The 22,918-nt window shown below is 41.0% G+C and overlaps 1 protein-coding gene across 1 annotated transcript; it reads right to left on the bottom strand.

Moving 5' to 3' along the window:
• LOC108634352 (vegetative cell wall protein gp1-like) lies at positions 1-18,690 on the bottom strand. The gene is made up of 2 exons (XM_018043999.1): positions 17,117-18,690; positions 1-196 (listed from the first exon to the last, which is right to left on the bottom strand). The coding sequence occupies exons 1-2, from the start codon at positions 18,093-18,095 to the stop codon at positions 54-56; spliced, it is 1,122 nt and encodes a 373-aa protein (XP_017899488.1). The 5' UTR covers positions 18,096-18,690; the 3' UTR covers positions 1-53.
• Positions 18,691-22,918: the final 4,228 nt, after the last annotated feature.

The raw sequence follows: 22,918 nt of genomic DNA, 5'->3' as shown, positions 1-22,918 counted from the left end.
TACATACACTCTTGAGATTCCCCCCAGCTCTGGGACTTCCAATGACCCCACTTCTAGTTTGTGTGAGATTTTGTATTTATGTAGGTATCAAAATCATTTACCCTCACTGTGTATGTTCTTCCTCCAACTCTCTCCCGGGCTTCTAAAACCAAAACATTAACTTCATGTTCGGCTAAGAGTTTGGCAGCAGATAATCCTAGAAGGGGGGAAAAAAAAGTCGAAGAACATATTAACATCTAAATGTGAAACACTGAAGATTTAAGCAGGTCTACATATAATATAAATGCAAAACATCATATACAATTCATTGATTGTCCTATCTAATAAATTTTGTGATTCTATCTAATCACCTCACTGTGATTACTGAATCCGAAATTTTATAATCTAGAATATATTATATTATGTATCATAATTTAATTTTATTATCTATCATAAGGTTGGTTAAAATGTAATAATTTAAAAAATATATAGGGGTTTGGTGATAATCAAATCATATGCAAAAGAATCTATTGAACCCCTCAATCAATGCTTATCATTCCCCTCTTCTAGAAATCCTTATCATTCTCCTCTTCTAGAAATCCTGACTGTATAAACAGAAGTGTTTTTCTGGAAACTCGCCCTACCTTACACCAGCCAATAGTATCTCTGTGCTTTACTCAATTTAAACCCCCCTATAATGACCTCTGATTATTTTTATCTGGATTACATGCAGCTAGATCTTGTCTTCCCAACTAGATTAAAAATTACCAAAGGCAGGAACCACGTTTCATACTTTATTTATTTGCTCAAAGCTGTGTACAGGCTTTCACTCATAAATAAAAACTTTCATATAAAGTAGATTTTTAAATACGGTATAGTAAGGGAATTCTCTGGTGGTCCAGTGGTTAGGACTCAATGGTTGCACTGCCGTGGCCCAGGTTCAATCCCTGGTTGGGGAACTAAGATTCCACAAGCCAAGTGGTAAGAAAGCAAATCAAACAAAATGAAAGAAACAAACAAAAAACCCCAGTATAGTTAATACCAGAAAAGTAGAGGCAAATGTTGTAGATTAACATTATATCAAGGGTGCATGCTATGAACATGACTTATCACTGATGTTAATCTTGATCACTGAGGCTGAGGTAGTATTCGGCCAGGTTTCTCCACTGTAAAGCCATTCCTTTCTCTCTCCTCCCATGCTATACTCTTTGGAAAGAAGTCTATGTAAAGTCTGCACTTAAGAAGTACACTCCACCCTCGAGGAAGTAGGACATAACTCTCTACTTCTTAAGTAGAAAGTGTTAGTCACTCAGTCGTGTCTGACCCTTTGTGACCCCATGGACTGTAGCCTGTCAAGCTCTTCTGTCCATGGGGATTCTCCAGGCAAGAATACTGAAGTGGGTTGCCATGCCCTTCTCTGAGGGCATAAATTATTTGAAATTCATCTGCACAGGACATTTGTCTCTTCTCCCCCAATTATTTATTTCTTTAACCATTTACTTAAATCCTTATGGATTCATAGACAGTAGTTTTATACTTTCGGGTATAATCCAATATTATGTTACTTATTTTGTTGCTCAAATTGTTTCAGCTTTGGCCACTTAGCATTTTGTGTGTATGTATGTATATGAGGACTTCATTACTTTCTAGTATCACAAGATGTACCAGGCTCATCTTTCTCTGCCCAGCCCTACAATCAGCTATTTCTCCAGTGAGCACTGGTTCCTTTTATTAGAGAACAGGTTTAGAAACCAAGATCTGGTCTCTAAGCATGCCCACTGCTACTAGAGAATCATGTTTCTAAGACCTCTCAGCTCACAGAGTAAGGAAAAAAGGGCATGTATACACATTTTTAAATCTACCTTTTTTGTACTTCAATTTCTGTCTTATACCTAGTCATCTTTATACTCCTCTAAAAAAAAAACATGAAGCAGACTACATAAATATACTTCAAGGAGAAAAAAATGTCAGAATATTAGGGTGAAAAAGAAATAAGAATGACACCAGAGATAAGATTAGTAAAATGATATCTAAATATGTGTACAAGTGGTTAAGAGGAAATGTTCTTAGTGATTTTAAAGCCCAGTAACTTGACAGTTCATTTCTAATGGTATATATGCTAAAAACAGAAAAGAATTGCAAACATTTTAATCAGTAATCATTTTGTGGGTGCTAGGTTTAGAATTGTTATTTTGAGGCCATTATGTATGTAATGTGAAACAAAGCAAATGAGTAATCAGGCTGCTATCACTGTGATCCAGGATTTGAGGCCTAGGAATAAGGAAATTCAGATGTAAGAACAATGAGACTAAGTAGAAATCTGGGGCAGGAAATGTACAAGATGCGTCTGGAACATCAAATCATAACAGAGCAAGGAGGCTAACAGAGACCACCAGGATCATGACAAAATGGCTCAGAAATCTATCTATGAGAACTCCCACGGCCAAAGATGGAATAGTTTGAGTATCAAATAAAAACAACTGCAGGGAGTTCCCTGGTGGCCTAGTGGTTAGGAATCTGGGCTTTCACTGCAGCACCCCAGGTTTAATCCCTTGTTGGGTAACTGAGATCCTAGCAAGTTGTGCAGCATGGCCAAAACAACAACAACCCCCCAGCTGTAATGGCTTAAATTCACTCATAATAATAATAAATGAATAAAAACTCTCATTGATCACCTTTGGAAAATACTAAGGAATCAAGTTATTAAAAAAAAAAAAAAGAATTCGGCATTCATCCTATCTTCCCATTTTACAATGAACCTCAAAGTAACCAGGTAGCTAACAAAGGGAGATTTCACTGTATGGAAGTATGCTAGCTCATAAGTGAAGGCAGGAATAATTAGAATATCAGTCTTTTGCAACCTTTAAGGAATTAATAGATATAGTGCAATGATTGTCAACAGATGCTAACATGACACACACACAAGAGAGAGATAACCAGACATTAGCAGTCTCTTCAAGGAAGTGCATACCACCATGTATGAAGTAATTAGGAAGAAAGGAAGGAAGGAAGGGAGGGGAGAACGGGAAAGAGCAACCAAACTAAACTCTAATGTGATCTAGACTCTAGATATGACACTTAGGGGCCAGAAGAACATGTTAAATAATATCACTGGGATGCAATCAACAAAATCTAGATTGTAGGAAATCATACAGGAGTACCTGGTTTCTTTCATTTTTTAAAAAACAACTTGCCTGCTCCTGCTCTCTCTCCCTCTTTATCCTTCACCAGCTTTTCCTCTAATAAACTTCTAAACATGGCTAGTTCTGTTTTAATGTCTGTTCTCAGAGGACCCAGACTGACATGGTATTTTGTTGATACAGAGAATGGTATAAAATATACATACCCAGAATCAAGGATGAGTTTGCGTATACAAGATCTAAAATGCAGGCTAAACCATAATATCCAGCGCTACTCTCTGCTAATGTTTGTATGCACCTTCGACTACTTCAAGTACAATGTACCGTTGCATTACTGACATCCATCCAAGATTTAGGTATGCAGCAAATATTTAGAATCTGCTCACAAAAAAAGGCATCCCGTGACAGTTTAAATAAATGTGAGCCAATGTCTGCAAACTTTGGTGCAATGTGTTTTCTGGGACAGAACCAAAGGCCTCTTCTGCTGACCATCATAAGAAAAGAAAAAGGATGAAGGTGTGATGAAAAACACTTATGCATAAATCTTTGTTATGTTTATTTCTGTAGGATTACATCCTAGAAGGGAGATTACTAGGTCAAAAGATATGAACATTTTTTAGGCTCAAAGCACTGTTCTATATTGAAAAGCAGAGAAACTCAGATGCAAAAAGTTTAATTTCTTCCCAGTTCCCCTTAATCAATCTAACCATAAACCAATTAGATTGATAAAAACACCCTTGGGTTTGCTAGAATTACTTGATTAGCTGCTCTTCTAAGGGAGGAGGAACTTGCCCTCCGCATGCTGCCTAAGGAGCAGCAGAGGTGGCTCTGAATTCCATCAGCTGTTGGGACCTGTAACAGTTGGGCCCCCAGAGGCAGCCTGACAGTTGGTTTAGTGCTTCACATCCTACAGATCAATTTCAGGTGCCTTTCCTATTGCCTCTCAGTCTTTCTTCAGAATAGATTTTATTACCCCCATATTCCCGATAAGGAAACCAAGTGCCTGATATGTCCACAACAAAGTCTCCTAAAAAGTGAAAATTTTTATTTCTTGCACCCTAACTTATAAAGCTGGAGCCTCAATAAAGTAGAATCTAATGTGTAATTCTAAACAAGCTTGATGAGTGGGGTTCAGTGACAGTAGTAAATAAACACTACTCCAGCGGCTAAAGGAGGTTGAGGAAGCAGGGCTAGCTGAGCCAGGACAAATGAGCACGCCAGTAACAAAGGTCATTTTGCACTTTGGCATTTAAGGATATAAACAAAATTAAAAAGCTTGGGGGTGGGGGGAAGGTTTCAGGAAGGTTTCTTTACAGGAAAATGATTGGTCCAATCTCAGTAAGGGCCAAAAAAGTTCGAGCTCTTAAAGAGAAATAAGTAACATGTTTAAAACCTTTCAAAAGGGATTTCAGAAAAAGTGGTTTTCAAAAGGTCTGTTAGGGAAATTAAAATGGAAGCAGTCTTGTTCAGGCTTCAGAAGTAGGGGAGCAGGCCTCTGATCAATTTCTGATCCTGCTTGGACTACATGTTTGCCTATAAGCACACCAATTGTTATCAGCAAGTTAAGCGGCACTTTATAGATAAGAAAGAGAGGAGGTCTTAGAATTCCTTAAGCCCCTGGGGACCTAGCCAGGCCCCCAGGATTTAAGGAATCTTGTGACTCACAAGATGAAACAAACAGCACTGTAAAAGTTAAAAAAAATAGAGCTGCATTTTTGCATGCAAACTGATGATAATACCAGTTTGTGGCCTAGGGTTATAAGCAGGACCCCCAAAGCGGCAATCTAAAGTCTCGCCAGTGGGATGGAGGCATCTGCTTTGGGACTCCAGATTGCTGTTGCGTGCAGCTTCCCGGTGCTGTTCAAATCTAGATGCAAGTTTCAGCCCAATTTGGTGATGTATACGCTGTTATTTCTCTCTATTGTTTCTATACCTTTCCTTTAAATGACTGTATATTGAAATTAAGTTAAACAAACTTCTATTAAAAATTGAAATTCTTTATGCATGTATAACAAGTGGTTTCTTTTGTTAATGAATCCTTCAAACCCAAAATGAAAGTAAAGCTTTAGGTAAAACAAGGCCTTGGAATTTTAAAGGGAAAGATTTAAGCCATTTAAAAAAATACGCTTTCTAAGATGCTGAATAAACTGGGGATGGGGAGTGAATGTTTCAGTTTATATATTTACTGTGAAGAAGACTCTGATAAAGAACTTCCATGATAATTTAAAACTAGAAAACACAGAATATGAAAATACAGTGAAGATGCCATTAGAACATTTACTTTTGAATAATAACTAATAGCTAATTTTGAATAAATAACTCGGTTAAGTTATAAATAAAGCACAGGCAAACACTTGTGGTCCAAAAGGGCTTTTCCTAATGTATCAACTACCATCTTGATTTGAATGGGAAAAAAAACACACTAAAATAATGCCTGCTTCAAGGTATAATTATTCAGTTATATTTCTTAATTCTTTTTTTGTCCTTATTCTGTGTAATCACTATGCATTCTACCCTCCCCTCGTCACTACAAAATTCAATAATCACCTATGGGAAAAAAATTGTCTCTCAAATGTCAACTCCACAGATTAGTTTAAGGGCTTTTGACATATATTTCAAAATCAATAAATAGAAGTTGGGTTTGTTTTTTTTTTTTGATAAATGGGATAAAGTTGTTAGAAAAGATTTTTAAGTCTGAAGGTAAGTTATCAAATACAATGTAGCTACTAAAAATAAATTTTAAAATCAAATTTTTAATTTACATATTTGTTATAGAAAATGTCATATTAAACCTATTTCATTTTGTTCCAGAGATACACAGATTAGCCAAAGTTAAGAGTATTGTGCATGGTAGCTCTTCCTGTCATACATTTTCTATAATTTAATGGCCACATGAAATCTAGGGCAATAAAAGAAGCCAGCTTCCTCCCCACCTCTCCTGGCACCCCTCCCCACCTTCAAGATAGGGGAAAGGGTTTTAATAGTGGTAGGCTAGTAAATGGTTAACAACCATCCCTGGCCTCAGGCCATGGAGAGGACGCTTGATTTGCAACATTTGTATCTCCATGATATGTATACACTCTCATTGTGGCTGATGTGGAATCACCAGTGTGATTACAAGCTACCGGTGTGATATCACTGAATGTGAAACTGGGAAGACATATGTTTGATCAGGCTCAGTCCTTTCAAGACAGTAGAAGCTGGCTCCAACACATGCTGTTAGATCTATAGACTCCTGGACTCCAGTCAGAGATGGGAAGGAAAAACAAATCTTGCAGAGGCAATCTACTGAACTTGCAAGTGTATGAGATTCATTGGTATCCTAGACTCTTAAGTGTCGTAGTGTCTAGCCTGTGAACCTCCCATGGGCATGTCTGAACAAAGAGATCTAAGGGGGGGAACTGGTAAAATATTTCTGCACCTGCACCAAGAGCTCTTCCTCTCCCAAATCGTGGCAGACCAAGTTCATTAGGAGGGAAAGAGACTTAGACTCCCAAATGTGCAGTGGTTTTCTGTGACAGTAGTAGGTTTTCTGTGACAGTGGTCTTCTGTGGAGAAGCTAAACGCACAAGAGTTTGTTCAAGTCCTATTAGGTATATAATGATCTGATCAGTTTCAAAATGCAAAAACCCCAAAAAAGGGAAAATAGTAGAAGAGAATCTTTAATCACTTTGCAATTAAGTATTTTAAATAAGGATGATGAGCTTAAAACAATATAATTTCTTTTCTGGTTTCTCTCTCTTCAACCATTTGGGTTTTAGAGAAACCAAAATAAAACAGGTTAATGGATTTATTAGAGAGGCTTAAAAAAAAACTCAAGTCTGCTAAAAGCACACCTCATATGAGAGTTCAGGCAATTGTTAATCCTGGTTATTAGATCAGGAAAGCCTGGGTGAGATGATGTATGCAGCCAGCATCGGTGTTGCCATAGCAACCTCAAACCAACCTCCAGCTTCTTACAGCCACTGCCCATGGAAACTGTGCTTCCACAGATTCAGCAGTGCTTCTGATGTCCTGAGATGGCTCCTCCCCATAGAAATGGAATAGGAAATGATTTAAGCCACACAGCACACCTGGAGAAGGAATTAATATCAGCAACAAAGCCTTTGAGGAAATGGCCCTTTCCTTCCTGGGCTATAAATCTGTAACTGTGGAACCTAGCTTCATACCTGCCTTCTCTACCTCCTCGCCAAGGGCCCTTTCTTTTACCTTACTTCTTCAAGTACATTCACATTAGGAAAAGATGAAATTTGTCCATTTGACTTGTGCTACCCTTTCCAGTTCAATTATTGATTTTCCTTCTATAACAAATGATTAGAATAAACCTTGAAATGTAGCATATTCCTCATGAAACATGTCCAGTGACCCCACTTTCAATATGGACAAGTGATACAATCATCTCTCACAATCTGTTACCCTGCTGTGTTGTTCTTCTTAGCACACATCACCACCTGGCACTCTCTATACATCTGCTGCTTCCCATCACTACAGGCATAGCCACTCTTGTCCAAACCACTGTGGCCTTTTGCCCTTGTCCAAGGCAACATAACCTCCTGCCCAGAGATCTGCCTCTTGACTAGTGTCTAATATGTGTTATACACCTTCGCATCCCTGGAATGGAGCCTGCTGTGTTGCAGGTGCTCAAATGCTTGTTGCAATGAACAGAAGAACTATATAGCAAGAAAACAAAACCGTGCTCACCTGTATGAGGGCAACAGGTAAGTTTCCAAAGCTACTTAGATTATATTTATCTCAAGCAACTAAGAAAGACTGACAAGGATAGAGTGCCTGGTCATTTAAACCTTTATGCCCTGGTAAGTTAGGAGATTCTTTACTAGTACATTTTCTACATACATACACATGATGAAACCATTCTTGTCATCTATCTACCTACCTATCTGTCTATATCTACCTGCATTTTGTGCTTCCTTTCAGAGAAATAATTATCTGCTTTTGAAAATGCCAAATCTCCTAATCCCTTTGATAAGCTAAAAAAGACAGAACTGTCTCAAATGATAAATAGATAAAAACTAGCAATTAACTTTAATTTGCCCTCAATTCGACAGACTGGTTGTCTAGACAGTCCTAATTTATTTGATTATAGTTCAGCATTCATCTTCACTTTTAGATAAATGGATCTCACCCAACTTAGGGAATGCAATTACCCTTTAATTCATTATTTGCCCCATTCTTTCACTGAAACTGAAAATACACTCAGGAGCACTCCACACTGCTGTACTCAGATTCTGCATACTAGGATGCACTGTGGTTAGGCAGCAATTTCCAAAATGTTTTATGGAATACTAGTCTTCAAGATGCTCTGGGGTAAAGTATCAGTGGTCATGGAAGTTGGGACATATGCTGTTTCTGCTTCTGGGAAACGTATGATGCATGCTAGTATACTAAAGGCTCTGATAAGTCCTGCAGTGAAGAGACTCATTTAACTTAGCATTTCTCCACCTTTTGCCTAAAAAAAATGACATCTAAAAAAATGCGCTTTGGGAAATCTGGTCTCATTTCTTAAAATATTGGCAAATATTTAGTAATAAACTCACCTAAGCAGGGTCCCAAGTGAATAACGCCTAGAGCACAAGCTAAGGGTTGAAGCAAAGCTTTAGTGTAGCTATTGTTTATGTTCTGCTGACTCTCCTAGTTCTTCTGTTTATTTCTTAAAGTGGGATTTTTCTTCAACTTTGACGTTCATCAACACCTATGAATGTGTATAGTGTACATCACATATTAAATATTTTATTAATTTTCTATTATTCAGTGAATGTTCTCTGACCAATGAATTCTTACATAATGGCACTTTTGGACTCTTGGATCGAATACTACAAGGAAAAAAGTACAGTCAAACATCAGTTCATACTGAAGTTTTAGAAGCAATGTTCCCAAAGAAGGAAAAAAGCTAAAACCATAAATTTTGTTCAAAGCACACATTGAGCATTCAATCAATATTTACTGAATAAATAAATAAATGAGTGAAGAATACATGCAGACATGCAAGAAAAAGGTTTTTAACTTAGGCCACAGCTAACAGAGTCGGACACGACTGAGCGACTGAACTGAACTGAACTGAACAGTTAATTAATTTAATCTGAAAAAAAAGTCACCTGAAAGGTCATTCCTGTTACATTTAGAATTCATCCAAGATCCACAGCACTTCTGTCAAGCATTATTTCCACCATGAAACACTTCCCTGCTTGTCATTTCCTTCTCCTTTTTGTGTTACCACTGAACTAGCCTCAAACATCAAGGGCACCTCAGGTTCATAGTTGTAATCCCTGCTACACAGAGGGGTCCTAAGCCTCACATGGTCACTGGATAGATAAATGGACTAACATAATGGAAGAGTTCTTCCATTTGGGTCTGAATTTTGTCAGATGCCTTCAATGACCAATGACCTTATTTGTTATTACAAATGCATATTAAATTGAAATGTATATTTAACACTGATGGTTTCAATTCAATACATAAAATCTGTAAATACCAATATTAGTATTTAAAAATCACATTGACCACCACAGCCTTCCATTTTCTTCACCAATGTTCTCTCCGCAAGTTCTTTCTTTTCAAAATAGGCAGGTTCACTGTTCTATTTGGATGAACCACAAGCTGGAATCAAGATTGCCAGGAGAAATGTCAATAACCTCAGATATGCAGATGACACCACCCTTATGGCAGAGAGTGAAGAACTAAAGAGCCTCTTAGTGAAAGTGAAAGAGGAGAGTGGAAAAAGTTGGCTTAAACCTCAACATTCAGAAAAGTAAGATCATGGCATTCAGTCCCATCACTTCATGGCAAATAGATGGAGAAACAATGGAAACAGTGAAAGACTTTATTTTCTTGGGTTCCAAAATCTCTGCAGATGGTGGCTGCAGCCATGAAATTAAAAGATGCTTGCTCTTTGGGAGAAAAGCTATGACCAACCTAGGCAGCATATTAAAAAGCAGAGACATTACTTTGCCAACTAAGGTCCATCTAGTCAAAGCTATGGTTTTTCCAGTGTCGTGTATGGATGTGAGAATTAGACCATAAAGAAAGCTGTGTGCTGAAGAATTGATGCTTTTGAACTGTGGTGTTGGAGAAGACTCTTGAGAATCCCTTCGACTGAAAGGATATCAAACCAGCCAATCCTAAAGAAAATCAGTCCTGAATATTCACTGGAAAGACTGATGCTGAAGCTGAAACTCCAATACTCTGGCCACCTGATGCAAAGAACTGACTCATTGGAAAAGACCCTGATGCTGGGAAAGACTGAAGGCAAGAGGAAAAGCGGGTGTTAGAGGATAAGATGGTTGGATGGCATCACTGACTCCATGGACATGAGTTTGAGCAAGCTCTGGGAGTCGGTGATGGACAGGGTGAATGAGTGTCTGGAAGAAAAACCCAAATACTGATTTAAGTTAGAGTAGGATATCAATATGAAGGATGATGAAAGCCATTTCCAAAATACAACATGGAAGGAAAAAAAAAAAAAGCTTTGAAGAGGGGGTCCAAAAGAGAAAGCTGAAGACAGACCCTTGAACCAACTATATTGAAAAAGATACTGGAAGATAGATCATGCATAACTTAATACAACCTCTAATTTTACAGATGACAGAACTGTGATTCAAAGATGTTAAGCTGCCTTAATTCATAAGGCTAGATGACAAGAGAATAAAAAACAGATCATCCAAAGGAAAACACAAATTGCTGGTAAAACTGCAAAACATTTTTCAAATAAAAGGATAAAGCAGTCCTAATAATTAACTTGTCTCAAACACTTACAGCATTTAAAATGTAACTTGACTTCTTTTGATTCATTTTATGCAGTTCGAAACACTTGAATTTAAAATGAAAAGTAACTGATATTATGAAATCCATCTATCTCATACACGCAAGGAATTCCCTGGTGGCTCAGATGGTAAAGAGTCTGCCTGCAATGCAGGATAACCAGGTTCGATCCCTGGGCCAGGAAGATCCTCTGGAGAAGGAAATGGCAACCTACTCTAGTACCTTGCCTAGAAAATTCCATGGATGGAGGAGCCCGGCAGGCTATAGTCCATGGGGTCGCAGAGTCAGACACAACTAAAGCAACTTCACTTCACTTCATACATGCAAGTGTTGTTTTCAAACCAGTGCCGATTGGATGCCTACACTCTTGCAAACCCCTGTATGTGATATGAAACTGCAATATTACCTCAGTTTGGGGGAGTATACCTGCATTTAAATACTGGCCAGATTTATCATATGTAAAATATGTGTATGTCACACCTGCACAAAGGCTGCATGACCCGATATTTGCCAATAACAGACTTCCACATTTCCTTTTCGCAAATATTGGTCTCTGTGATCCAATTATACTATAGTTATACTATACTTCTATAATTATATTATACTTAGATCTATTGTTTTATGTTTGCTTGGGTTTTTTGCTTGTTTGTTTTTCCTTTTTGGCAATGTCACAGCATGTGGGATCTTAGTTCCCCAACCAGGGATCAAACCCATGCCCCCTGCAGTGGAAGCACAGTCTTAACCACTAAACCACCAGGGAAGTCCTTAGATCTATTGCTAAATAACCAAGAATTATGTATAGATTCATATAAATTAGTATTGGTCAAATGCTAAAACTGCCCATTAAATGTCAGATAAACCCCAAAGCTCATTCAACCATGAAGACATCAAAAAATCAGAATCAAATAAATTTAATTCTTGTATTTTTTGTTCACCATCCAAAGTTAATAAAATCAAAGAATCATAGCTTAGAGGAAAAAAAAAATAGGGGCAAAGAAGTGGTCCTGAGAGGCAAAAAATGAATGCTTAAGTTGCAGTGAACCACAGAGTATCTAAATAACCAAGGCTTGGAAACTTAGTGACATATTTTTTACTGTAAGCTTTTCTTAATCACTACAAAACCATACAGTATGTACTGCCAAGTTCTGGGTTAAAATGCCTAAAACGCTGCTAGCAGAAATGATTCTTCATGGTGGTGTAGTTCAACAAAAAGGGAAACTGTGGTATGTTGTGGACTTGCTGGCAGGATTCAGAACATTAGTCAATCTTCTTGCGAAACGACTTTCTGTCTCCAGTGATAAAAAAGATTCCATCCTTGCTGCTCTTACACAGCACAACATTCTGAGTGGCTAGTGCTCTCAAGTCTTTTAGCGGAGCTCGGCTTGTGGATATAAATACAGGGAGGTTTGTTGCTTAGTCACTATTTAGAAATACCTCTCTCTACAAGACACTTGAAATTTAATCTAACAAAACAAAACAAAACAAAACATGGAAAGACTAATCACCCAGGACTATCCAGTGTTACGATGAAAGTGCTTTCACTGTGTCCTGGCTAACCAAGGGGCAGACGTGACACACTAGGGTGACCTCAGCGACTACCAGGATCACATCACTAGAGGCACAGCCGGCAACTGCTTTCCTTCCCTGGAACTCATGTTACGGGTTTAAATTAAACACTGCTCATATGTGGCCTAGGGCTTCCCGACTCTGTATCTGTCCTCCTTTGGACTCTCTGGTATGTCTTTTTTCTATTCTCTTATCTCTACCTGTTAAAAATCCTACTTATCTCTCAAGGTCCTGGCGTTTTGTTCAGATTCATAAGATTAATATTTCTCTCATTGTATGAATGTCAATTATTTTCTCACTTGGTTACTGCTCACAAGAGGGTGGGGCACTGTGTGAGCTGGGACACTCGTTATTCCTCTTTATCTACCTCTAGCCCTGTGATCGGGTAGGCATATGGTAGCGGCTCCCAAAATGCTTGAACGAGTTTCCAGACCCCAGAGCCACCCCTGCTCATAATGAGTTGCTTTCAGGGGTACAGCATTCTCTTTTCCTAGATGTGTTTGTTCAAAGTTATAGCCAGGAGATGCTGTGGAGATGATTAAAATCTTAGGGGACTGGACTAGATTGTCTTTTAAAAACTCCTCTGGCCCAAAGACTCTGAGGTATTCACTGTCCCTTGGAGTTGGGATTTTTTTTCTCTCTTTCCCTTTTATTCTCTCTTCCTAAAGAGAGGTAACTCAGAAATCCCCAGGGGCAGATTTTAAAATCTTACACCACTGGATTTCTGTCATTTGCTTTATCTGTGTTGGTTCGTAAGAACTAGCGTGTAAAGTCAGTGTTGGTTTGTGAGTAAGAACTAGCATGTAAGTCAGTGACTCAACTGCTATCCTTAAAATAACATCAAGACATAGGACATAAAATAAGTTCAAATGGTCAGATACAGATTACAAGCTCCACATGAGGGAAAAGTCAACGAGAGACAAAAGGATCAAGCAAAAGGGCTTTAATCAGGTATCGAAGAATGGATAGGATGCAAATGTTCAGAGAGAAGCACTTCTGTGTTAAGAAAAACAAAAACAGGGAAGGACCAGAGGAACAAAATCAACATGGTATAGCACCGAAGACAAGACAGCAGTGTGCCTAAAGCCATGTTAGGGATGGTGGGAAATGCTATTTCTCCAACAAGGTGAAACTAGACACATGTGTGGGGTGGGGAGGGGAGCTTGAGAGGCTGGCAATAGACCACTGAATGTCTTGAGCAGAACAAGGTGATGAAAGAAGTATTTTTAAAAAATCAAGTCTTAAAAAAAACTTAAAAAAACCAAGGGATGGATATGAAGGGAGACCCCAAAGGGTGGTCATTAGGAAGATGGTTAAAACCTGGTTAGTCGAAGGGGTTAAGGGTCCTTCCTGGGGATGGCAGACACACAAGAGAGGAAAGAGCTCCAAGGAGGAGTTAGAAGGATCTGTTGACTGGCTATAGAAGATAAAACAGAAGGAGTGCCCAAAATGATGGAAAGGATATGGTGCCAAGAACAGAGTCGAGGAAGTGAGTAAGAGAAGCTGGGTTGGAGGACAAGGAGGCTTTGGAACATGTTGAATATGAAGTAAGAATAAGACAGTCAACTTTGAAATATAAATATCCAAGAGCAGACAAGCTATGGTACAGGAGTTGGGACAAAGCAAAGGATTTAAACTAGACACTTCAGAGCTTTGTGTAAAGCAAAAGGTGAGGTATTGGAATGAAAAGAGAGGGGGAGAATGCATATGAGCCCCAAAGTGATGAATAACTGAACCTTGAGGCCATTTCAAAACCAGAAAGTTGCAAGAATATGGGCCCAATGAAAGGACTAGAAAAGGAGCAATCAGTGTAGAATAAAAATTCAGGATCTGATGATGTCACAAAAAGCTTGAAAGAAGTTCCAGAAAGGACTTGGTGATGGATGACAGATGATGGATGAAGGGCCAGAGCATATTGAAGATACCATAACACTGCTTACAAATGAGTAGGAAGGGTTGCCCCTTCTCAATTAAATACATAAAATTTAATTGGTGAGTGGGAGGAAAAAGGGATCTTGTGGCTGTAAGACATGCTCTGTTCTATGATTTTTAATGACAAAGGGGAGATACGTTAAGATGTTGCTATTCTTTGTGCAGAGATAGTTACAAAAAATGGAAGATAATTCCGTGTATATGGATTGCTTTTGAAGAATTTAGGATTTGTATGCTTTGGAGAACTATTTTGTTATAAAACAGGAATAACACAGCAGATGCAAAGTATTGGCCATATATTATAAGTATGTATATATGTGACACACTACAATGTGCCGGTTCTGACAAGAGTTTTAAGAAATATCCAAAAGCATTTAAAACTGATATGGGGACTGTTAAGTAACTCATGGGATACTCCTAAGAACATACAAAGATGATGTATTTCAGAGCTCAAGAACCATTGCAAAGTAACGCCTCTCACGTGCTTGGGAAACACCCCATCTGTGTGCAGGGTTTATCCTGAGCTAGACTTACATCTACTTTCATTTTAGTTGTGAAGCATCTGGCAAGACACCACAGCCAGAAAGCAATGTTTCTGGTCAATTTTGGTGTTAAAATAAAATCTGACTGATAAGAGATGATATTAAAGGAATCCCAGTGCCTTTTCCACTGTCACTGATGAAGTGGAAGTTGGGTTTTGGAATAAGAGTGTGAACTACCGTGCAAGAAATACTCTCTTCTTCCTGCATGTGGAAATGAACAAAGTAATAATTCTTAGTGACCATGGAAAGATCCAGATTTTGAGGAACCTAAAGCTTACATAATTTGGTTGCCTCTTCAAGAAAAAAAAGAATGCAAAATTACAAATACAAGATTCAGTATGAAATTGGTTATTTTTTTAGGATGAGAACCAGAAGGGACCTGCAGTTCTAAGGCTGTAGAATCTTACATCAGCTACATGGTGAATCCAATTCTGTTCATAACCAACTACTTCGAGTAAAGTATGGAAAGGGAGAAGAGCCGGTCATCAGGCAGAGAAAAAGTAAAAGACAAAATGCTCCTTAAGGGATACTAGAACAAGAAGACAGGCATAAAATCACAGTAAGAACCCTAAACTGTGAAATATGAATGATATGGAGATGGGGAACGGAGATGGAACTCCTAGTCAATTTACACAACACATTATCGTCATCTTTATTTTCCAGTGATGAACAATCACATTGCTTATCTAGGAGGCTTGCATACAAGAATCAGGTTTTAGAAACACCAGTCCACTTCATTGCAGGCACTCAACAAGTGTTTGTTGAATGAATAAATAAGCTAATAAATGAATGAAGGGGAACAAGAGAAATACTTTTTCATACTCTCAACCAAGATCTGCTTTCCTAATGGTCTGACATACATGTGTGTTTTTGCTGGCCCTTACTGGAGTTGTTAGAGCAATAGCTCAAGTCAGTCTCTTCCCTGGTGGTTAAGAATGTCACCCGAAACAGGCCTAGTCAAAAGCTATCTCCAAGCAAAATTCATCTGTAAGCATGTTCAGAGTCTCCTCAAAAGGATTATACATAAAAATGGCTACTTGGAGGCACCCTACTAACTCCTTCCACCTCATTTCTCCCTCCTTCCAAATTAGATCCTGCAGGTATATTTCAGAAATGATTAACATCCTCTTAGGTCGTGGACAGACTAGTGTGGGGCTCTATCTAGATGTGAAACACAATTTTTAAATTTCAAACATTTTACCAATTATGACATCATAAGTGACAATTTGATGTGTCAGTCATGATGAGGTTTCCAGGAAGATCCGAGGAAACTTCCTACACCACTCGGTTGGTCAGCTACAAACCCAAACCGAGACTAGAGGAACATAGGCTTGCCAGCTGCCTCATAACAGGGCAAGATTCAGGCGGTAGAGAAAGACACAAACAGGGCATTCCCTCATCTGCCCACAGCCCCTGCTTCACAGAGGGATTCCCTTTGAGCAATAAATGCCCTACACTTTCTACGAGTTCTAAAAAAAAAAAAAAAAAAGAGGGGGGTGGAGTCGGTTAAAACTAAGAGCCCACCTTTCTCCGCCTGCCCCCACCTTAAAAAAAAAAGAAAGAAATCTTTTCCTAAAAGATTCTTCCTCCTTCCTCTCCAGTTACCAGATTTTCTAAGGAAAAGAGCCTGGAGAATAGCAGGACTGGAACAACACTATTACTACCTCGATACTACAAAAATCCATAAACTGATGTTCTGTTTGGGGCAAAGGGCGTGAAATCAGTTAGGCAGAACAACCACCGCCGGAATTAGGAGTAAGGGTCTCACGTGAGAGAAAACCATTGTCACTTTCCCAGCTGGGTGAGGTGACTTCGCCGAGTTACCTCCGTTTCTAGGTTTTGTAAAATAGGGACGAATAGAGTACCCACCTCACAGGACCGCTGAGGACTGAGAAAATACACGTAAACTGCTAAATGCAACTGCACGGCAAGAGCTAATTAAATATTAGTATTTCGTAGTAGTAGTAAAAATTATTGTGCCTGCCTCCCCCAGGTCACACCACCGGCTCAATCCCATTCCCTCCTCGCAGGATCGGGGGCCCGGCAGCTGCAGCAATCTCGCACGCACAAGGGAGACACCCCCCCCCCCAACCTCCGCCCCCAAACGCCACTTTCAGACTGCAAGTCCCCCACACTGGGCCGGCCAGGGTCCCTCAGGCTAGTGCTACGGTCCACACTGACCTGAGATGCCGCCTCCTATCACGACTACGTCGAACATCTGGCCCGCGTCACTCGTCTTCTGCAGACTCTCCATGCTCTGGTTGCGGCTCTCCCGGGGCGTGGGTACAAGAATGGGTCTGGCCGAGGGCGGAGCGGACTTTTCTACCGAGTCTCGGGGGGAGCCCGAGGGCGGAGCCGATTCCTCCACCGATTCCTGGGCGGAGCCGGGAGCCGAGGGCGGAGCGACCCCTGGTACTGGTACCCCGGGGGAATTCGGGGGTTGAGCCGATCCTTCTACTAATCTTTCGGGGTAACTTTGCTCTGAGAGCTGAGTGGACTCTTGTGTGGACACTTGAGAGTTCACGGGAGTAAGAGGTTCTGGTATCGAACTCCGAGGGGTGCTAAGATCTGAGGGCGGAGGGGACCCTCGAATCGACACTCGGGAGGAGTCCGAAATCGCTATAGATCCTCGCGCCAAACTCTCAGGAAACCTGACCACCGAGGGCGGGGCAGACCCTTGTAGCGACTCTTGGGACAAGGCTGAGAGTGGGGCAGATCTTTTTGCAGATAACTGCTGGAAGTTGGGCATGGAGACACGGCTGGACTCTTGTCCTGAGAGTCGGGGGGAGTTACTGGGTGTAGGTGGTCCTGGCACCGAACCCAAGGGGGAGCCGGATATCGAGGGCGAGGTTAATCCAAGTAGTGACACTGGGGGAGTGTTATTGGGTGGTGGAGGTGCTGGTGCCGATATTTTGATAAAGGAGGGCTTCACGGGTGAGATGGACCCCTGCACCGACCCTCTGAAGGTGTTAGTGGGTCTAGGAGTTTCTCCTATTGATATCCGGGTGGAGCCCGGTGCTGAGTGCAAGGTGGCATGTAGGGGCAATCGGGGAGACCTTGAGGGCGGGACAGATTCTTGTACGGATACCCGGGGGTTGCTGGGGCCCGGGTTAGGGGCCAAGGCTGCCTCGTCTGTGGTGGTCGGGCAGAGGGCAGACATATGGACCCTGTCGTTCAGGCCGCGGGTGCCAAAGCCCCAGATGCCAACCCTGAGACCTGTTGTCAGTTCTTAAGCCAAAACCCGGGATGAGTTGGGAGGGCGCGCTGCAGCCTCGGGTGTTATCTGGCGTCCGCCGCTGTGGACTTGTTCGACAGGCAGCTGGAATGCTGGTGGAAGATCAACCACTCTGAACTGGTGTTCCAGGACGAGGAGGTCGAGGCTACGCCCGCAACGTTGGCGGCCTCCAGTATCTGGGCCGGGAGGTTTCCGACTCCCGGCGAGCGTTGTAACTCGTGTCTATTCCTGCCGCGGCGGCCGCTGCTGAAGGGGGCAGCCGAGTTGGGTGAGCTCGTTGATCCGGAGCGCGGGGCGGAGGAGAGGGAGCGGGGCTGGGGGCGATGTTCTACTCTCCTTCGCTCCTCACTCAGAGGCGCGCGCCTCCCCCGCCCAAGCTGGCCGAGATCGGCACTCTTAGAGCCGATAGCGGGAGCCAGGCCCGCTATAGGGCTGAAACACTAGGCGCTGGAGAGGCCTGGCTCCGCCTTACCCGCCTGTACGCGCCGCGGTGGGAGCCCTCCTGCCGTTGGTGCCCTGCTGCTGTTGGTGCCTGGGGGACGCCACCCAAGTAGGGGGTGTGGCCTGAAGAGAGTATGGGCGTGGCCACGTGGAGATTCAACCTGGTGCTTTTATTATTAACGATTTAACTAAAAGGGGAGGACTGGGCGGGGGTAGTGGGGTGGTCTTAGGGAAGGAAGCAGACCTGAAAGGCTGGTAGCAGGGCTGCCCCCCCCTCAACACCCCGCCACCTGGTTTGGCTCTTTTGTGACATCACAGGGAGGTCTGCGCAGTCGCGGTCCCTCCCTCGGGGGGGGGGGGCGGGGCGCAGTGGGAGGTGTCCCTAGGGGAAGATTTGGCAGTTATTGGTAGTCTATAGGGTTTTTCAAGCTGAAGTTCTTAAACAAACTGAAGCAAGTAGGCAAAAAAGTTAAGAACTCAATATCACGGATTAAGTGGGACATACAGTTTAAAAGCGAAGGTCAATGAATGGCTAAAGTGCAGAAAAAACTTAAGAAAAGAAAGCTTGTTTCCCTTTCAACGGGAAAGAATATTAAGTGGGTATATTTTATTGTGCAATCAGTCTCTTGTTTTGCTAGTTTTATCCCTTAAATTTCCACCTTATCCTCCTAGAGCTGGATTTGTTATCACTAGAGCCCTCAAAAAGATGTAATTTTGACATCAATTCAGAGTAAATGTTGAGAACTCTAAGAAATTAATGAAAATCTATTGGCACTTACAAACATTTCTCTTGCATGCCCGCCTGCCCCGATACCTCCATTCGTATCAAAGAGCATCTTCTTGAAGAAACTAAGATACAAATTTAATTTTTTTCTTTATCCAGTTTTAATAGCTTTTACTTTCTAGTAAGGAGTTGAAGCATGACTAAACTGGTATCATTTTTAGACTTGGAAGCAAAGACACGGGAAATAATAAAGAATTCAGCACTTTCTAATATGAGTCTGTCCAACTTTCTCACTAGTCCCACTGCATTATTTTCATTCAAATATTTGATTTCATACTATGGGCTAGGCATGGGACAAGGTACTTGGGATACACAGGTAACACAAGACAGTCAAGACCTTCATTGACATACAGAGGATCTGTAGAGGAAATAAACCACATGCTTGGTGTGTCAATTCAAACTCTGATAAATATTATTTTGGAAAGGTCCATAGTGATAAAGTGTCAGAGTGTCTAGACCATTCTGGAAGTTAACATTGTCGGGGGGTTGGGGTGGGGTGCGGTTTATGTAAAAATGTTCCAGAAAGAGAGAACAAGGAGGCCCCGTAGTAGAAAGAAGCATAGTTCATTGGAGCAGCTGAAAGCCAACCCATGGAGCTATGGCAAGGAGAGAAGCGCAGGAGGCAGAGCTGCTGAGATCAGCTGGGTCAAAATAAGATCCTTGGTCTGTATTCTAAACCAGTGGAAGCCACTTCTTGGTTTTAAGCAAGGGGCACTATGACTATATTGAATTTTGAAAAGGTCTCTCTGACTGCCATGTGAATAATAGATTGAAGTGGACAAGAGTAGATGGATAGATACAGGGAGACCAAGGTTTGGAGTTCTCCAAAGAAAGAGATGGTGGTGTCTTGGACTAAGATGGGTGGTGGCAGTGGAGCTGGAGAGATATGGACATACTAGAGATATTTACATGTAAAATTGACAGGACTCGGTTGTGGCTAGGATTTGGAAGATCATGAAAGAACTTGTTTTTGGACATGTTGAGTTTCAAGTGCCTTTGAGACATCCAAATGAAACATATATAATAAAAAATTGAATATAAAGCCTGAAGCTCAATGTAGGAATTTGATGCGATAAAAATGTGGGAATCTTATTAAATATGTAATGGATAGAATAGATGAGCAGAAATGTATTTTCTCTCTTCATTTTGCTTATTTGTACTGAATATTATGCTTATCTTTTCTAATGAAAAATACAAGTTAATTTAAGATAGATACATAAATAATTGTGACATATCCTACAAGTATCATTTCCTCCCTTTGGGACCTTGGGCAAAATACTTAACTCCTCTCTGCCTATCTCAGCAACAATATCTCTTAAGTTGTTGTATCTGTCAAGGTTTCTGCAGAGAACAGCAAACCTCATTTGGAGAGAGTTTCACAAAGGAAATATTTAAAAAGATATGGGAAGGGACTTCTCCAGTAGTCCAGTAATTAAGACTCCGACTTCTGATGCAGGGGGGGAGGGTTCAAGCCCTGGTTGGAGAATTAAGATCCCACAGTGGCGAAAGATATACCCATTTGAATGCAGAGTTCCAAAAATAGCAAGGAGAGATAAGGAAGCCTTCCTCAGTGATCGATGCAAATAAATAGAGGAAAGCAACAGAAAGGCAAAGACTAGAGATCTCTTCAAGAAAATTAGAGATACCAAGGGGACATTTCATGCAAAGATGGGCACAATAAAGGACAGAAATGGTATGGACCTAACAGAAGCAGAGATATTAAGAAGAAGTGGCAAGAATATGCAGAAGAACTGTACAAAAAAGATCTTCATGACCCAGATAACCGCATGGTGTGATCACTCACCTAGAGCCAGACATCCTGGAATGTGAAGTCAAATGGGCCTTAGGAAGCATCACTACGAACAAATCTAGTGGAGGTGATGGAATTCCAGTTGAGCTGTTTCAAATCCTGAAAGATGATGCTGTGAAAGTGCTGCACTCAATATGCCAGCAAATTTGGAAAACTCAGCAGTGGCCACAGGACTGGAAAAGGTCAGTTTTCATTCCAGTCCCAAAGAAGGGCAATGCCAAAGAATGTTCAAACTACCACACGATTGCACTCATTTCACATTCTAGCAAAGTAATGCTCAAAATCCTTCAAGCTAGGCTTCAACAGTATGTGAACTGAGAACTTCCAGATGTACAAGCTGGATTTAGAAAAAGCAGAGGAACCAGGGATCAAGTTTCTAGCACTCTCTGGATCATAGAAAAACTAAAGAATTCCAGAAAAATGTCTACTTCTGCTTCATTGACTAGGCTAAAGCCTTTGACTGTGTAGATCACAACAAACAGTGGAAAATTCTGAAAGAGATGGGAATACCAGACCACCTGACCTGCCTCCTGAGAAATCTGTACACAGGTCAAGAAGCAAGGGTTATAACTGGACATAGAACAACAGACTGGTTCCAAATTGGGAAAGGAGTATGTCAAGGCTGTATATTATCACCTGCTTATCTAACTTAGTTGCAGAGTACATCATGTGAAATGCTGGCCTGGATGAAGCACAAGCTGGAATCAAGAATGCCGGGAGAAATATCAGTAACTTCAGATATGTAGATGACACAACCCTTATGGCAGAAAGCGAAGAAGAACTAAAGAGCTTCTTGATGAAAGTGAAAGAGGAGAGTGACAAAGCTGGCTTAAAACTCAACACTCAAAAAACTGAGATCATGGCATCCGGTCCCATCACTTCATGGCAAATAAATGGGGAAACAATGGGAACAGTGAGAGACATTATTTTGGGGGCTCCAAAATCACTGCAGATGGTGACTGCAGCCATCAAATTAAAAGACGTTTGCTCCTTGGAAGAAAAGCTATGACCAACCTAGACAGCATATTAAAAAGCAGAGACCTTACTTTGCTGACAAAGGTCCATCTAGTCAAGGCCATGGTTTTTCCAATATTGATATATGGGTATGAAAGTTGGACTATAAAGAAAGCTGAGAGCCGAAGAATTGATGCTTTTGAACTGTGGTGTTGGAGAAGACTCTTGAGAGTCCCTTGGACTGCAAGGAGATCAAACCAGACAATCCTAAAGGAAATCAGTCCTGAATATTTATTGGAAAGATTTATGCTGAAGCTGAAGCTCCAATACTTTGGCCAACTGATGAGAAGAACTGACTCATTGGAAAAAACCCTGATGTTGGGAAAGATTGAAGGCAGGAAAAGGGGACAACAGAGGATGAGATGGTTGAATAGCATCACCAACTCAATGGACATGAGTTTGAGCAAGCTCTGGGAGTTGATGATGGACAGGGAAGCCATCATCAACAGGCGTGCTGCAGTCCATGGGGTCGCAGAGTTTGGCACGTCTGAGAAACTGAACTGACTGACTGATGCCTCACAGTGCAGCCCCAAAATGTAGTACAGATGACCTTATTTAAAAGTAGTACAGATGACCTTATTTAAAAAATAAAAAGATATGGGAAAATGGAGAAAAACCACAAGGAATTGCACAGTACCTCCAGCCTGGTGACATCCCTATAAAGGGGTAGGTGTAGACAGCAGTAATCAGAACCTGGTG

Source organism: Capra hircus (assembly GCF_001704415.2).
Source record: "Capra hircus breed San Clemente chromosome X unlocalized genomic scaffold, ASM170441v1, whole genome shotgun sequence".
NCBI lineage: Eukaryota > Metazoa > Chordata > Mammalia > Artiodactyla > Bovidae > Capra > Capra hircus.
The sequence above is the reverse complement of the archived record's forward strand: the minus strand, read 5'-3'. Positions and strand labels throughout refer to the sequence as shown.

Bases quoted from the DNA above. Each gene is read 5' to 3' on its own strand.
- LOC108634352 (XM_018043999.1), bottom strand. From the start codon at position 18,095: ATGTCTGCCCTCTGCCCGACCACCACAGACGAGGCAGCCTTGGCCCCT. The intron at 197-17,116 runs GTCAGTGTGGAC...CCCCCCTTCTAG, and splicing joins GATAGGAGGCGGCATCTCAG to GATTATCTGCTGCCAAACTC.